The 18,118-nt window shown below is 45.8% G+C and overlaps 1 protein-coding gene across 1 annotated transcript in view; it reads right to left on the minus strand.

Moving 5' to 3' along the window:
- Nucleotides 1–18,118, minus strand: part of ALK (ALK receptor tyrosine kinase) — a 636,280-nt gene that overhangs the window by 81,344 nt on the left and 536,818 nt on the right. Inside the window, exon 9 of the mRNA XM_074331841.1 lies at nucleotides 2,718–2,887. Within this exon, the coding sequence (XP_074187942.1) occupies nucleotides 2,718–2,887 (170 nt within the window). The remainder of the gene's footprint in view (nucleotides 1–2,717; nucleotides 2,888–18,118) is intronic.

Genomic DNA, 18,118 nt, shown 5'->3' on the forward strand with positions numbered 1-18,118 from the left:
TCCTCTACCTTTTCCCTTCTCGCATTTTCATTTTCTGCCAATCTGGGCAGCTAGACCTCACTCTCCCTGGAAGAAAGAGGAACGAGTGTGCCTGTTGCTCCTTCTCTATCAGAGACTTACCCTTATAAGGAGGCAACAGAGCATTGATGACAGCAAGTTCACAAGAACCCTCATTCCATCTTAGGGTTGGATGACTAGCTGTTATTGCTAAGTTGGCCATCCAGCCTCTTCGGAGGACTTAGGTGGGGGAGACATTATGTGGGGGAGATGTTATTATTATCATAGTTATTATTAGTAGTTATTAGTGACTAAGCATTTATGTGGGCCAGGCATTTCCCCAAGCACTTTCCTTCCCCAACCCCCTAAGATAGTAAATGTTATTATTGCTCTTTTATAGGACATGGCTTGACTTGGAAGATCAGACGTGATCTGTGCTATTTCTTCGATCAATTATCTGAGGCTACATAACTGGGGGATGAGAATGGAGGGCATGGGAAATAAAATTCATTGATACCTACTATATATAGATGGTTTTGATAGTCATTGGGTGTCGTCTCATAACAATCCTATGAAGTCCTATTGTTATTATACACATTTCACAGATGTGGGCCCTGAGGCTCAGCAAGATTCAGTAATTGGCTAAGGTCACACAATTGGTAAGTGGGTGAGCCAGTTTTTAAACTTGGGACTTTCTGATTCTAAAGCCTATGCTCTTTCATCCACAGTGCTTTTGTTGTTTTATGGGCCAGTCACATCTACAGTCTAGTTGGATTTTAGCAAGTGAAAACCCCTGTGCCTCATCCTCCTGCAGTTCCATTTGTCTCTGGATCTTGATCTTCATATATCATCTCTAGCTCTGGGTGGGATGGGGGTGGGGCAGGGGTGGCTTCCCACATCAGAGTGTTTCAGTGGTCTGCAGGCTCCCCGAGAATGGGGGCACTTGTGCATTCTGTAATCACACACTTATTAAGTCATGAGGCATCAGCAAACCAAGCTGGTCTTTGTCTGGATCTGCACTGGAGAGTGTGGCCTCATTATCAATATTGGAAATGTCAGTCTGGTAAACAGCCTTCAACAGGGAGGGGGGAGGCTGAGAACAAAGTCTTTTTCAGACAAAACTCTAGTGGATGGGAGTGAACAGCATCAACATCTTACTTGCTGTAAATCCCCTGGAGTGGCCACGAAAGAGAGAGGACTTGCTCGATTGAGGTGAAAAACAATCCCTTTGATTCATCTGAATTAATTTTGCATCTCCCAGGAGGGAGGGCTCTGGCCTCACCCTCCTGACCTCCATCCCTTGCACACAGCCCCACAACCCCAAAGGACAAAAGACTAGTTGATGGTGGGAAGCGCCCACATTTCCCCTTCCTTCACTTTAATTAAATCCATTTGTCCTGGGGACACTGAGCCTTAGGATGTCCAAAGGCTTTGATCTTTAACCCACAGACATGGAAGGAATGAGAAGCTCGTGCTCAGAGTGAGGACATTGGCTTCTCCCTCTGACAGCACAGCTCGAGTTATGAGCTCATGGAAAGAGCAGACTCTGTGAAGTTTGGGTGAGAAATTTGAGACTCAGCTTTACATTTGCAAAGCTGTGTACCAGCTGAAATCACCTTCTGCCTTGCCTTAAGCCCTTTGCCCTCATTTTTTGAAGGTGGATCCACCAGGCTGGAAATTTTAATTTATTTCAGGGGTCTAATGCAGAGGTTGCTCAGGCTTGTAGGATTTGGCATTTAGCCTATTAAAGGTGACTCTTCCCTTTCCAGGTCCATTTACCTGCCCACTTTATAGATATAACCCCCTGCCCTTTTTGGTCTGGAGAATATCAGCATCAAGTGTCGAGGCTTCAACGTGATACACCAGTGTGTCATGTGAGCTGCGCTATGCTGGGCCATCTTTACTCAAGCATTGTTTACTCCAGGCCGACTGCAGGTGGCAGACTGGTGCCGTCCTGGGGAGACAAGTGACAGCTGAACTCAGCGGTTACTGCTACAGTGCAGTGCCATATGGAGTTAACGATCTTCTTCTAGTCCAACACACTCAGTTTAAAGATGAGGAAACTGAGGCCCAGAGAAGTTAAAGGTCACAAAGGTCATTAGTGATAGAATCTAAATAGGAAGCAGGGCCCCTGATAAGTCCTACTCTGTTTACTGAAGAATTTGTCATTCATCTCATCCACCTGCTTCTGGGGCCTGACGCCACACAGCATTGGACTTAGATCGACCTGAGCGTCTGTCCTCACTCTGATGCCAGCGTGGTGCTTCACCTCTTTGGTTCTCAGTTTCTTCCCTTGTCAAAATGGCAGGAGTGGGGAACGTGATAAGACCAATCCTACCTGCATCAGAGATTTTGTTGTTGTCAATAAGGAATAAATAGTCAAAAGGGAGAGTAAGGAAGAATCTATTAAGTAAGAAAAAATGCTATATAGATAAAAAGCCTAATTATTATTTGGGAGTGATATGAGTTCTTCCGTTTTATTTCTTCTTGAGGATATTGGAGACAGCCAATCAGGCCAGGCCAGAGATGTGAGAGGTGAACACTCATTAGCATCAACGTCCCTTAAAGAAACATGGTACTCTCTGTAAGCATGAAGAAAGTGTATGTGCACTCTGGATGTGTGTCTTGGGTAGAGGGGGTAGGGGAAGGGAAGACAGGCCCTCCTTCTGCATTTCGGCTGATAGAAGGAAAGAGAGTGATGGAGATGAGTAGAGACCCACCTGTCGGCCACATCGAGGAGAGGTAGCACTGCCCACTGCCACAAGCTCAGGCCTTCATTGGTGGCAACATGCCAGATCATCCTGCTTTGTTCCTTCCCAGTTTTGTTCTCCACCAGCACCAAGGAGACGTTTCCCTGCAAGTCTCCACGGATGAGCCAAGACATTCGGAGCTGCAAGGGAGAGAAGAGCCAGAGGACATGATATGGAAAGGAAATTTTAGGTCCCTTCCTGGAGTTCTCAACCCTAAAGGATTTTTCTGGAGACTCAGCAGAGGTCTGCCTAGCGAGGAGAGCTGGATGCCCACAACCTGATCTTGCTCACTGTCTCCCAAAGGACTTTAATTAAGGTGCAAGGAGCTGGGCAGGGGCAACCAATGGGCAGTTTTGGAACTTTGTTCAGCTTCCTGTCATCACCCTAAAGTTCACAAGATTCTGCCTTTGAGGTCATAGCAAGATCAATGGGGGTATTAAATGAACTTCCTAAAGAAGACCCAAACATTTTTGTCTGTGACCTTGGGCAAGTGATTTTGTGACTCCATTTCTTTGAGTATGTGGGTATCATAGATTTTCATTCCTTTCCTAAAGACTCTAATAGTCTTATTTGAAGGCTACCATGTCATGTGTTAGCTAACTGGAGACCCTATGACTTGGTACCTGTGGCCATTGGTGAGCAAAGGTGAGACAAAAATCTGCATATCAAGATCTTTTAATCTGGTTGTCCTTCAGAATGAGAATGCCCACTTTGCCACAAGGAAGCCACAGTCATATGTTTTCAGTGTGTATTTATTAAAGGTTTCTATGGCATTGCTCACTAGACCTCTGAAAGGGAATCGTGGCTAATGTTTCTAAGAAAGTTTAAGTGCAGTCATGCCCAGAGGCCGTCTACACTATATACAAGGTCTCTGGTCTTTGTGTTTAAAGTAATAGAGATTGTATGTTTGATAGAAACAATTCATAAACATCATTTAAAAGTTAGGACAACTACAGCATATCATTGCCCCAAATAATCCTGTTCAGATCCTGTAATAAAAGTGGCTACTACAGAAAGGAAGGTAAAATATGCCCTCTGCCAGCTGGAGTTTTCATCAGTTATGGCGCCTTTTTTTCTCTGATTCTCATTGTTTGAAGACATCCTTCTTTGTAAATCACTGCTGCTTTGTCTCCCAGTCCCTGAATTCACAGTTGCCTCACAATTTGGTCAGAGAGGTTATGGGCCATGAGGCACTGAAGCAGAAAGTTTCCTAGGTTGCATACAACCCCTTTATCACCAAGGCCACACCTGGCATTGGGGCGTCCAGGTGCTGTTCTACTTCTCAGACCCTGAGTCAGGTAAGCCTGGTCTATAACCCTAACCTCTTTACTTACCCTTTCTATTTCCCCGAATGCAGAGTGGCAAATACCTGTCTCCATTGGGACCTTCCACAATAATTTAACAAGACTGTTAAATTTTTTTCTGGTGCCACTTGGCTTTCTTGTGCAATCTGGATGCTGTGACTGGAAATTTCAATCCTACTCTTGCTAACTAAATTCCCTCAGCCCTTGCCCTGCTGCGCCCAGCTAAGGATAATGCTTGCCACATGCTTCTTGGCTGCAGAATATTGCTGATTTGGACTTCTGTGAAATCAGACTGTTGAACCTCAATGCCCTGGATGGTTGGCGGTACTTAGTCATCCACTGTTGATTTCCACGGTTGATTTCTAAACACATGTAGCACAATGGGTGTTTCAAACGCTTCCTCAAAGAGATGCTGTCACCTCTTGATCCCCAATTCCTGATCCATTATTTTGATTCCTATACTTTACTGAAAACGTTTACTATACCAGGTACAATCTCCTTCAGCCTCTTCTTCTTTTTTTCCCTTCTTCTTCGGCATATCTATTTATCTACCTCCTCTCTTCCTTTCCTGTCTTAGAGGAAGATGTAGCCTTTATTTTTTTCTACATTAACCCCTAATCACTTCACCGCCCCCTAGTCCTTGTTCTGTCAATTCTTTCTCCTACTTTTTCCAGCACCTTCAGAGTCTCTCTACCTTCTGGCTCTTCTGCCTACAAATAAAATAAGGTTTTACCCACCATGGAAAAATATCCTTTATTCGATCCTGTTAGCTGCTTTGGCTTGCAACCTATTTCTGTACCTCCATTCAGATGCTAACCTCTTGGATAACTGGTATGTAACTGCTGCTTCTATTTCCGTGTCATCCATTCTCTCTTTAATTTCTTTCAACCTGACTTTATCCTCATCACTTTAACAAAGCAACACTCACCATGTCCTTTATAACTTATTCTTTGAACACTTTCCATCGCCTCCTAAAGTGCTTCTCCCTCTCCACTCTTCCTGCCTTCTCAATTCTTTTGTATATCTGTCACATTTTCCCATTTACCACTGCAACCTGTGACTCTTCAGTGGTTTCTCACTCCCTCTCAATTAATAGCAAAGCATTCACATTCCTTTATAATCTAAGCAATCCAACATTTTGTCCATAAAATGAATATTTATTGAGCACTTATGCTGAGCCACATGTGTCCACCATTCTAGAATGGTCTAAGAGCTCTAGAGGCAGAGGTGTCTGAATTCAAAACCAGTTCTTACCACTTTAGTCATTTTGAAACTCAGTTCTCTATTCTCTAAGATGGGAATAGGTTTATCTACCTTATAGGGTTATAATGATAATTAAATGAGATAATACGTAATGTAATAAAATGTCGGAAAGGAAATTTGGCTGAAGCACTGAGGCACTAGATACTACATTTCGAAGGCAGTCTGCGAGCACAGTGATGCTGAAACTTCAAGGGCGGTGGATGACATGGGTTACATAATTCTTAATTCCTCAGCCATGATTTGAATATAAAAAAGCTGGTGGTTGACTATCAAAAGAGAGTCTTAGGGATGTGCGTTTGGTGTATCACGATTTCTACCTAACTTCACCCTTCTGCTAAGAAGGTTCCCTCTTCATCCTCATCGAGAGAGAGTGATTTTAATGATACTGTACGAAGCACATGATAACCCCAGCAGTTTGGGGAGCATGGTGGATTGGTGTCTGTCGCCTACCTGGAAAATCTTAAGTATGAACAAGAGGCTGGTTGGCTGCTGTGATGGCAGAGCAAAGGAGAAATGGCAGCATTGGGTGGCCTGCACTCCCAGAGTTTGCTGGGGCAAAAAATGCATGAGAGTTGCACATAGATTAGAGTCAGCCGCGTATAAGGGAGTCCATGAGGGTCATTTTAGATCCTGTCTGAGAGGCTGCTTGGAGGAGTAAACAGAAGTCAGTCAAAAGAAGCTGCAGGTATCTTGAGATGCCCAAGGACAGAGGAAGGAGTACGTGACCACCTGGAATGGAGACACATAAGTCCCAGTCAAGGTAAAAGATTCCCAGTCATAGTGGAGGGGGTGAGGAGAAAGGAAGATCTCCAAAGAAACCCCAGAAGTGCCCCGGTGAGACACAGTAAGCCTTAAACTTTTGTCACATGTGGAGAATACCAATGCCACAACAGTCCCTGTCAAGTAAGAGCTCTACTGCTCACCTTATGTCTCCTCCCTCCCTGCACTTAAGATCTTGAAAGGTCAGAAGTTAGCAAGGCACAGTGATCTGAAGCTGAAGGTGAACAATAATGAATGTCAACTACAATTTATATGTGTGTGTGTGTATACACACACACACACACACACACACATATATTTACAAGAAGTGGAGTACAGCATTAGGAATAGAGACAGTGGAAATGTAATGGCTGTGTGCGATGTCAGAGGGGTAGTAGATTGGGGGAGGGGGGTTATCACTGTGTGAGGGATATAAATGATAAATGTCTATTACATTGTTTTGTGCACCTGAAGCTAATAAAAAATATCTTTATTAAAGCAATTTTCACCAAAAAATAAAAATAAAAAAAAAGAAGCTGTACATATATAAAGTGGAAGAAATAACATGTACAATAAAATTGGAAGGGAGAGTTCAAAGGAAAAAAAAAAAGGAAGTTAGCTAGGCACAGAAGAGAGCTGGGTGAAGGAGAGAAATCAATGCCCATTCTTTCCCTGACTTCAGGCTTTTCATCTGCAAGAGGGCTAAGTGTGGTGGGGGAGGGGAGGGAAAGAAGCCCAGACTTTAAAGAAAGATTGAAGTTTAGATCAGGTGGGCGTTTTGATTTCTAAGTAAGGCTGTGTTTTGTGTTTTGAAGTGACTGAAGAACTGTCTGTATTACCTTAGAGCAACCAGATAAGTAGGAGGGTATGCCAGAGTTTTCACCCAGTAGTCTACACACGGGACGCAATGAATGTTGGTTCCCACTCTCCTCCACAGCAGTCTACCTGCCAGCTTTGCACCTACTTAGCATTTTTCTGCTTCTTGCGTTTGATCCTTCCATTTCCTCTACCTGCTCTTTCCTTATTTCCACTTAAAAAAGATTAAGTCTCTTTTGTTTTCAGGGAGCCTTTTCTTATCATCAACTTTAGAAATGATCTCCGCCTCCTCTGAAATCTTATAATTGGCGTTACTGGGACCATCACGGGGCAGAGCTCTGCTGCCATGTCTTCCCTCTCAACCCTCCATCTCCCTTGGACTACAAGTTCCTTCAAGGCAGGGAATGTCTTAGTGACCTTGAATTCTCAGTAATTGCCAAGTGAAGGCACGGGGTAGGAGCCAATCAATGTCAGAAGAAATGTATACATGTACAGATTTACAGGAAGACCCTCCTAGCTTTACCAGGTGCCCCTCTCAAGGACAGAAACCCACCTTCCATCCTATGAATTTCCTTAGCACTGCCCTGAATTCTAGGGGTCAGCTTCCAGGAAAGGGGAGAGGATCCCCCCAAATCACAGCCACGTACTCTAATCCAAACTGCCCAGTTCTCAGCCACTTACTAGGAAAGTTTCAGTTGGAAGGAGTCTGCTAGTGCCCTAAACATGCTGGTGAGATGCAGCCCTGTCATGTCAGCACTGGGGCCACTGACCAGCTGACTGCCGAGCTGTCTCCATCTTCCTGCGCTATATATTTTAGGCCAGTCCACCTGGACAAGGATGGAGCTAAGAAGGGCATCCTTAGCTTTTGAGGTCCGCCAGGATCCCTCTTGGGCTCAGTCCTTGAGGGAGATGACCATCCATTCATTCAACAAATACTTACTGCACAGCTATTCTGTGCTGCATGTTATGTGTATCTTCCCTGTCCTCGTGTTGCTTATCACCCAAGCCAGGAAGTCTGGATGTAAATGAATAATTGCAATTGTGCTGAGTGTAGCAAAAGGAGAAGTAATCAAAGCCACTTGACATGAAGACATAAGACATAAGAGAGTGAAGACATTTGACATTATACAGTCAGGACTTGAGTCAAGATAACCCAACTGCTCAGAGCTATGGGTAAAAAGAAAAATTAAAAATTTGACTTTCCTTTCACCTCATAATACAACCACCTATGTTTACAGCAGAAAACATTTATGTAGAGCCAAACTTAAGCCAGGGAGTGCATTGTCTGAGATTCAACAAAATCTTGCTCTAGAAACAGATACAAGATGGAATAAGATTGCAAACTGGCAGCCAGTGAGTGACCAGCAAAGTTTGGTTTTTGGTCTTTTTTTTTTTTAATCCACTGATTATGTGGTAAAGTGATGTATCCAGGTAGATACTTTTCTTCCTCAAGATTACAAGCGGTCTTCCCCTTGGCTTACTTCTCCCCTGTAGTTATCCCTAGTGATTCCAGATTCTGCTGCTAAGAGTCAGTCAGTGCTTTGCTACTCAGAGTCTGAGCTTCAGGCTGGTAGCATCGGTGTTACTTGGGAACTCATGAGAGATGCAAAATCACTGGCCTGACCCCAGACCTACTGCAGCAGAATCTGCAGAGACGTACGAAGCTAGACAGCAGCCTCTGGGGCCCACGACTGCTCCTATGACTCATCCCGCATCCGTTCTAGAATGCATCAGAAGCAACTGCCCTCTGTCTCAGCAATCATTCTCTTGTGGCTTGTTGTCGTGCGGGGCGGCCTGTGGGGTCTCTGCTCCCGCTCCCCACGTAAGAACGCAGGATATGGTGAGGCCAAAAAGGAACACCCACGGACCCATAGGTAGGGGAATCATACCACTATACTCGCTGGTGGCTGGGTTGGAGAAACTGGAAACAGGAGCCACACAATTCTCAACCCTCACTGTGCCGCTTGCAGGCTCAGCCACCATCTTCTTGCTAGCCCCCATTTTTCTCCTAGCCTAGCCACAGCAGTTATATTAGTGGCCAATGGCTCACTGTTACAGCTGATGGCCAACTAGCCACAGCTGATGGCCATGCAATCACAGCTGATGGCCATCCAATCACAGTTGATGGCCATTTACTACCTGAGCCAGCACCTTTCCACATGAGGCTGAGAGCCTGGAAACTGCTCTCTGGGGCTCTGCCCCCACACTTGTCACACTCTCCTTGTTTCCTTTTCTGTTGACAATGGGATAACCTGGAGTTTGGGCTCCAAGGCCAAAGGTAATTAACTGTGTGACTTTAAGCCAACCAGCCCCTTACCCCCTCTGAGCTTTTATTTTCTTATAGACAAACCTGCGAAAATAACCATACGGTGGTTATACAGACTGAGTGAGATAAAGAAGGTGGGAGCAGAAAGATCTCACATGTTGTGATGAAATGGTTAAATTAAACCAGTGGATTGCAAACGAGAATCACCTGGAGAGCTTTCATGACTCCCCACCCCAGAGACTGATTTAATTGATTTAATTGGCCTTGGGTAGGTCCTGGGCATGAGTTTTTCAAATCGCTCCACGTGAGTCTACTCAGTTGAGGCCACTGGTATAGTAGCAGGTCAGTGAGGGGTCCATTTTCATCTTAAACTTTGAGTAAGAGGCAATTCTTTTTTTCCCTTTCTTCCCCCCACCCCCCACCCTTGTTCCCCCAACCCTCGTTCAAGCCTTTGTTTCTCAGCAGCAGGACAAAGCTCCCTGGCCCCTACTGCTATTATGAGCCTTGTGCTCCCCTCAGCTGAGGCAGTCAGTCGCCAGCTCATGGCAGTTCAGCTGCCAGCCACTCACGCTGCAGCCCATGGCAGCCCAGCTCCAGGGAGAGCTGTTGTTCACAATCTTAGCTGTAGAGGGCGCAGCTCACTGGCCCATGTGGGAATCGAACCGGCGACCTAGGCATTAGGAGCATGGCACTCCAACCACCTGAGCCACCAGGCCGGCCGGCAGGTCTTAATAAGTAAATAATGGTTTTAAATGGGCCCACCGTCACCAAGGTGTAGAAAGAGTGACTTTCCTGCAGGGGGAGGACACAGCCCTTAGCAGAGGGTTTTATGTGGCTGCCACATCACTCCTGGGCAAAGAATGAGCACAACCAGAGAGTGAGAGATCCCTGGGCTGGGGGTGTGAGGGTGTAAAGGGACCAGAAGTATCCTCTCGTTTGTTCCTACAAGGTAAGGTTCTCATCAATTTCTTACTTAGAAAAACTGGAGGACTGATGTCAATTCCTACTGAATGGCCCCTATTAATTACTTGTATCTAAGTGTATAGAGCAACTATCTGTCGTTCCCTGAGCAGATCCCAGGCTCAAGTCCCCGTCAGTCTTCCATTTTCCTAGGTGGAACAACCCCTTGATAATCGTTATGTGTCGCTATCCATGCCAGATAGACCTGGCTTGATCTCGACGGTCATGGTTCAGGTAAAACCTTTTGGAATTTGATCTTAATAAGAGCGGTTTCTATCTGGATGAAGTAATGTGTTCATTGACTATGTATTGATTACCAGAGAGCTGAGCTAGGCACTTGTACATGTGATGTCTCATTTTATACTCACAGTGTTCCTTCCTGTAGGTATTATCATACCCACTTTTTCAGATGTGGAATCTGAAGCTTAGATTTAGTAAGTCACCTCTGTAAGTCACCTCTGGTCACTGCAGCCAATATGCTGCAGGCCTGGATTCCCCTCTATGTCCTATGCTGTTTCTACCATATCTACAGTGTTATAGACATGTAACATATTATAGTAATACACACTTATATCTTTTGGGATGTATTGTGAAGGTTTTCTAGAGCCTTGGTGCTCAAAGTGTGTTCTGTGGACCAGCAGTGTTGGCATGACCTGGGAGCTTATTAGCAATGCAGGGTCTCAGCCCCTACCTTAGACCTGCTGAGTCAGAAGTTATATTTTAACAAGATCTCCTCCCAGAAATAACTTCACATTGGGGAAATTAGGGAGATCGTGGATTTTAAACCATGTATAACCACTGTCTCTGCCAAACAATTAATAGGCATATATGTGTATGTGTAAAACGAGAGTATTCACACACATATGGGAAATCTTATACAAATCCTAAATAATATTTATGAGAAATAACACTTGTTGGGGCCGGTAATGATACAATTTTTGATTCTCCTAGACATGCCCTAATAGATATAGGTTATAAATGACAGCTTTTGACTAATAAACTCTTTTATATGCAGACAGCAAACGAGACAAGTGAAAAGAGACAACGCCAGGAGCACGCCACCAGCAATTACATCTCTGGCTCCAGCAAGCCTTTTCACAAGGGCCTTTTTTCTTCCCTCTCGGTGGGCCCTGATAGACTTTCCAATTATGTGCTACCAGTGTTTGTCATTTTATTAATTAAAGTCCTGTATGTAAAGCAGAAGCAGCATTGTGGCTAGGCCTAATGCTATTATATCTCTCATGGCCCTTTCCTCCTCCAGAGGTAATTACTGCAATTTTATGTGTAGAATGTGCCCCGTGTTTGCTATGCATACCTCGTGGCAACTTCACAACAATCTCTTGAGCCCATAAAAAAAAAAATATCAGCAGGGAATTTAGGCTGAAGTTGGACAAAAGAGAATCAAAGGTGTCAAATAATGTCCATTCTGCATGCAACACCCCCAAATGTAGGACATGATATGTGGGGGGGAGGTGCTGTTTGTCCTTGAATTTCTGATGGGCTGCATGAATTACCATAGTAGAGACAAACCCAAAGATGGGAACTCTAGTGTGTATTTCACTTCCACAAAAGGGAATGTTTTTTAATAGACAGAGCTGCTCAAAGATGAGCTTGCTTGAGGTGGGTGGTGGGTACTCCCCAGATATTCTGCACATCCAGTCGCTGCTGGATAGCCAGGCTTGGGGTTGTTGCCAGGGACATGAAACCATTGGATGGAAAGTAAGGATCCTAACAGGCCTAAGATGTCACAGGGCTGTGATTCTGGGTGTGAACTTGTAATTTTAAGAGTTCCTTGGTTTCAACGTGGTCTCTTCTTTAACTGAGAGTATTGACTCACTGCAAAAACCAGTGTTTTTGTACACCATCTCCTAATTCACCTGGAACAAATAAACACCAACTCTCTAGGTATAAAGCGCCTAATGAAAAATCAACTCAACACAGCAAGAAGCAGGCCAGATGCAGACTTCTGATAACAAGCAAATCAAATAGCTGGCAAATACTTGCAATTATGAAGGCTTAAGAAATGCTGGATTCCTGACCAGGTAAGAGAGTTAAAAGATTGAGATGCTTTCTGAAAATAGCACCCCATGTCTTCTTCTTTCTGAGGCATCACCTCGAAGCCAGAGAACACCCAGCCAGGGATATCCACATGCCCCCTTTGTGAAAACACAGCAAGGAAACATGAATGCTTTGTGTAAAAATAATAACCGCGGGATCCCCGACTGGTGAGGTTATGGAGTTACACATACCTTTTCCCTTCTTTGGTCTTTTCTAAAGTTTTTACAATGCACATCTGTTACTTTTGATAACTAGAACAAAAACAATAAAAGAAATTGAGGGCATGTATCTATTAAAAGGATGTTTATGAAGAATGATACTGATACAGGAAAATACAATATTAAGTAGAGAAAGAAGACACAAAATACTTACATGGTGTGATACTCAATGTATAAACTCTGTATCTATCACTCCGCTCAAATCTACGTTCATCTGTCTGGAAGGAAATGTGCCACTGTTGTCACAGGGGTCTATCTTTGGGGAGTAAGACTGTGGGCAATTTCAATTTTCTTCTACACACTTTCCTGTATTTTCCTAATGTTCTATAATAAACATAGAGCACTTTTGTAATCAGAAGAAACAATAAACTATATTAAAAGAAGCAGCGAGGGAGGATTCCAATGTTGCTGGAAAGTGGAAAATGAGAGTGATATCGTTTTGCCCACTTCAGGGAGGGGCAGGTTCTCTCTCCTGAATGGCGAGGAAGCCCAAGGAAGGTGGAAACCTCAGGGGAATGCGGTGGGGTCATGCTGAGGACAGAACCGGGGCTTATAAATCAGAGAGAGCGTTCCTGTCTTTATAGATGATGTCCTATCTCAGGTCCCTAGTCTTTATTTGTAAAATGGGGCCAATAGTACTGTCCTTATAGAGTTACTGGGAGACTTTCACAGACTATGTGAGCCCAGTGCCCTGCTCACCAAATACTTTGGCTCAGTATTAGTTCTTTTCTTCTGTATTGGAAAGAACAGGCAGGGAACTCCATGTCAGAGAGAAAGGGCTCACAAAAAACAATAGGAAAGGGGCTCAGTTGGTTAGAGCGCGAGCTCTGAACAGCAAGGTTGCCGGTTCAATTCCCACATGCGATGGTGGGCTGCGCCCCTGCAACTAAGACTGACAACAGTGACTGGACTTGGAGCTGAGCTGCGCCCTCCACAACTAGATTGAAGGACAACGACTTGGAGCTGATGCGCCCTGGAGAAACTCACTGTTACCCAATATTCCCCAAGAAAAAAAATTAAAAAACAAAACAAAACAAAAAAACAATAGGAGAGGGTGAAGGATGCTATATTAAACATTTCAGGCCAGTGTTTTATCCTCCAGGTTCCCCAGAGAATTATCTTTCCAGTCTTATGGGAAGAAAAAGATATTTTCTTCTGAGTTACATTGTAATGGTGTGATCCTGGGCAAACAGCCTCCTCTGTGCCTCAGTTTCTCTGTGTGTCATGGGGATGGTGCTGTAAAATAGCTTTGTAATCCTCTGACTGGGGTACAGGATGGACTCTATGCAATGAAACTCCCATAACTTTTACGGACAGCCCAGGAGTGTCTGCAGGGACACAGGCACCTGGGAAGTATTTATTCTTTGACAGCTGAGGAGAGTCTGTGCTTTCAACAGGGTGTGCTCCTGTACCTGGGTGCCTTGAATATGTTATAACAATCACCAGCAGGAGCCACGAAGGTCCACAGTAACTTGTGGATTTTGAAGGGGACCCACATCTCTGCCAAGTGCCCAGGAGGATTTTATTCACACCCATGAGCCTTGACAGTAATTCTTCATTTGTCTCATCATGTAATGGCAGGGGTATTAATTTTGAATGGCTCAAAGGTTTTACATTAATTATGTCCAACCACAATTACAATTGTTGTTGATTACTTGAGCCCATTAGCATCAACTATATCACAGTACGTGGTGACAGAATGCTAGGATCCAGCAGCTTCCCAGGTTTAGGTACTGAGGTAAGAATGCTTTTGGCTCAGAAATCTCAGTAGGGCCACACTTGTTGGATCTTTGAGAATCAATGAGGAGTCTCCTCGTGAACTCTTATCCTGGACCGGTGTCATGCTCACAATTGAGGGGCTGCCCAATTAATTAACTGTTGATTAAGTGGGTTCATTGGGCACAACCTCCTGGTGCTAATGCTAGGCTCTGTGCAAAAGACTGCTCCCACCCTGCCTGCATGTTGCCAATTGACCCAGAGGAGAAAGAAGAACACACACAACATCTGAATTTATGGTGGCGGTGACTTCTTCACGCCTGTGCAAAGTAAGAAGAGGGATGGTAATAATAATTGCTGTCATCAAAAGTATGGTAGAGATTACAAAGAGTTTTCACATTTTTATTTGATCCTTGCAACAGCCTCACGCAGCACGTAAAACAGGTATTTTTTTTATCCCCAGTTAGAGGGTGTGACTCGCTTGCGGTCTGACGGCTCATAAGTGGCAGAGCTGGGATTCAAACTCAGGGGACTTAAGTCAAGTTCAGTGAGCTTCGCTCGTGTGCAGAGTTGACTTTGGAGTTGGACAGTCCTCATTTGAATCTTTGCTCTGCCACTTACAACAGTGTGATCTTTGGCAAGTCATTTAGGCTAAGCCGCAGGTTCTGCATCAGTAAAGGGGGGTAACAAGCCCTCACAGGTCTGTTCTGGTAAAGAGATAAAGCAAGTGGAAGGCTTAGCACAGTGCCAGCCACACAGTAAGGGATCCATAGTTCAAAAATACTCCCTAAGTCGGCTTAACAGTTGTGAGGTGTTCCTTCCCTCAGCTCCCGACTAAGGGAAGGTTTCTTTCTCCTAGGAGTGCAAAGAGTTAGGGCGTTTGAGGGCTCTTGTTAAGAATTTTGGCTTGCTTTTTAATGTAATGCAACTGAGTGGTCCATATGTAACCTGGAGACCAGAACCTGTCATACTGAAAATCAGTATTCTTAACTTTTCTGCTGAATAAACACCCTAAAGAAATCCTAGATTCTTGCAGTCCGTCTCCAGCATGGCTGGCCACATGTCGGTTTGAAATGAGTACTTCTTGGCTCACTGTTTGACAGAGGACCCCTTCCTCCAGGCACCTGCGTGCCCATCCAACTCGGCCACATTCCATGCTGCCTCTCTGGTCCAGGCCCTGCAGTTGCCCACCTTTCTCAGACTTGCCTCAGGGGTCAGCATCACCCCAAGGGAGCCAAAGGGGCACTGTGCTTAACGCTGGGCCCATCATTATGTCCTCCCGGGCAGAGAGTGGACAACCCAGCTGGATGTCACATAGAGTCCTGCCACTGGTTCTTAGAAGGTTCCCAAAGCAGGAAGAGGAGTGGTGCGGAGAACAGAATGTGAAAACAAACCCTGGCAAGTCTAGCTGGATTTGCTTTTAATTGAGGCAAACACTGAGGCCTGGAGCTGTCCAAAGGTGAGCTGGAATCAGTGAGCATTCTGTCCCTGCAGTGGATGTTATAGCATTAGATGAGGTGGGGTTAGATGCCCAGTCCCCAAATACCTGGCTCAGAGCGCTCAGGCTTGTGGGAGGATAGCTGGGGATGATGTTACCTTGGAACCCCCTCGCTTGGGTCCCTAACTATTTACGAAGAGTGTTGGTTTCTACAGCCACTACATGGTGTTTATGCAGCACTGCTTGGTCACACAAGGCACAGGCTGCTCCCAGGTGGGCCCTGGAAGGGACTGGCCTGTTCTACTGGTAAGCATTCGGCCGAGACACAGGGAGGATGGGTGAGTGGGGCGAGGAGAAGGGGGAGGTTTCCTTCTTCCCGAGATGGGCACATATTCTTTGCAGAAGGTAGAATGGATCCAGGAAATGACAATCTTATTTAGGATTGAGCCCATGGGGCCTCTCGGATTAGCTCCTCCTTCATGATTCGCTAAAACAAGTGAGAGCACGTGAGGCTAAGAATAAGGGACACACAAGGCACAAATAACATTTGGGACCTGTATTTGAGCAGCAAGGTCCCTGCAGGTGCCCAGGAATTAGACCCAGTGACTAGTCCTGGCCTGAGAGACTAAGTGAATAACTAGTCTGTTACAAAATAGGTAGGTAATTCCTTCCTGCCTCCAGAGATGCCGGATTTATGGTGAGGCGGGGTGGTTCTGGATCAGGTGAGAGTGATGCCAATCCGGAGGGATGTTTTTGGGGCCCTTATTGACTCCCTCAAAGCTGAGGAGGTACTGTGTGTCGCCAACAGGGGCAGAGCATTGTGATGGAGCGTGAAGCTCAGCATCACAAGGTCAGGGTTTGAGCTTGATTTTGTACTTACGGGCTGTGGGTCTCTGGGTACATTTCATTCCTACCCTGCTGAGATGGGCTGCGCCTACCACCTGGGCAGCCCTGCATGTTCCCCAACCCAGATCATGCATGGGGTACCCCTGACACATCAGATCTGCTCCAGACATGAGCCGAATAGAATACTCCAGCTCATCCCCCAAATCCTTTTGTCGAGGGTTGGTGGGGGCTGATAAAGGAAGCGTGCTTCTGCTTTTGTTTTTCCTCTACCTCAAGCCATCCTATAATATAATACTAATTATTAATCTTACCTCCTTTTCTTACCTTTCCATGGGGGATTTCGCCATTGAATTTAATATACATTTAAAACACAGCAGTCAGAACAAATGCTCTTTTCTTCCTGTCTGAACATCCTATTTGCCCACGGGGAGGGATTGGGACCGGCTTGAACACACCCCATCGACACAGCCGTGACTGTCACCTATTCTGCTTCTAAGTTACACTGAGATGTTGGAGAGGCCCCCACCAGCCAAATCCCCAGGACAGGCTGTGCTCTGTGTCCAGCAAGGATCACCTGCACCCTGAAAAGTCTTACAAAATCAGCCGGAGAGCAATTTGCTGAGACTCGCTGGCCTCCAGCCTTTGGCACGCTGCCTGTCAAGGGGGGGCTTCTTCTCAGTGGGGCTTTGAGCAGGGCTTACTTAACAGATAGCAGGGGGCAGTCCAGATGCCAGCCTCCTCTCCCCTGTCCTGCTGGGCCATTTGCTGCTCTTAATGACACTGAGTGGAGGTCTCCTTTCCTGCAGGCCAGATAGCCCACGCACCATGGAGGAGCCTGCTGGCCGGCCCCCTTCTGCTCTGATCTCAGCAGCTGCCAGTGGCTAATCAAGGCTGACCCTTTATCACCAGAGCTGACATCGGGGGCAGAAAGGTTCGGCTGTGTTCCAGGATCCCAGTGACTGTGTGTAGGGAAAGGACAGCAGTGGCAGGCGCTCTGGTAAGGTCAGGCAACCAGCAGCCTGGGACTGACCTGCCCTCATAGGGCAGGTGGGTCTCATCCCACACTTCCTGGGTTCCTTCATTCCTGCAGCTCATAGAAGGAAAGTGCTTCCATGTTTCGGGTGGGGAGTGGGGCGGGTGGTGGGAGAAGAGAATGAGGGAAGCCCACTCTCCCCCACCCCCCCGGGACTTGTTCTGTCTTGAGAACATGGTTTAAAATATTCCAGTCACAGACAGGCTATTCAAATAAAACAGAATTTCAAACCACATGGGGCTTGCTGAGACGGTCAGGCTTCCAGGATGTGTGAAAGGCAGGGGGCGGGGCAGAGACGGCCTCTGCCACTCTCCTGCCCTCTTTGTTACCAGCAGCTGCAATGCTAGACACATCCGAGGGTGTCTCCCAGCCAAGGCAATGCGAGCAGGTCTGACAGCAAGCAACACATAAGCCACGCAAAGCTCCCCTTCCCGGTGGCAACCTTAATTATTTGAACTGGAGCTCAGTAAAATAAAAAATAAACTAAAATCTGAATACATTGTGGCTTCCCCCACAGGGAATAGCTTGTGGGGAGTAGGGTGGAGGGCAAAAACCTCACAAAAGCTCTCTCTTGTTTGTGGCTGGGCTAGGCAGAGGTCTTTAAATATTCATGTCCCATATGCAGCGCCTGCACCACAGCCAGCCCACAAGAGGTGGCTGGCTCTGGTGACTGGCTCAGGCATCTGAAGGGAGG

The sequence above is a fragment of the Rhinolophus sinicus genome, linkage group LG05 (genome assembly GCF_036562045.2).
Source record: "Rhinolophus sinicus isolate RSC01 linkage group LG05, ASM3656204v1, whole genome shotgun sequence".
Taxonomy (NCBI): domain Eukaryota; kingdom Metazoa; phylum Chordata; class Mammalia; order Chiroptera; family Rhinolophidae; genus Rhinolophus; species Rhinolophus sinicus.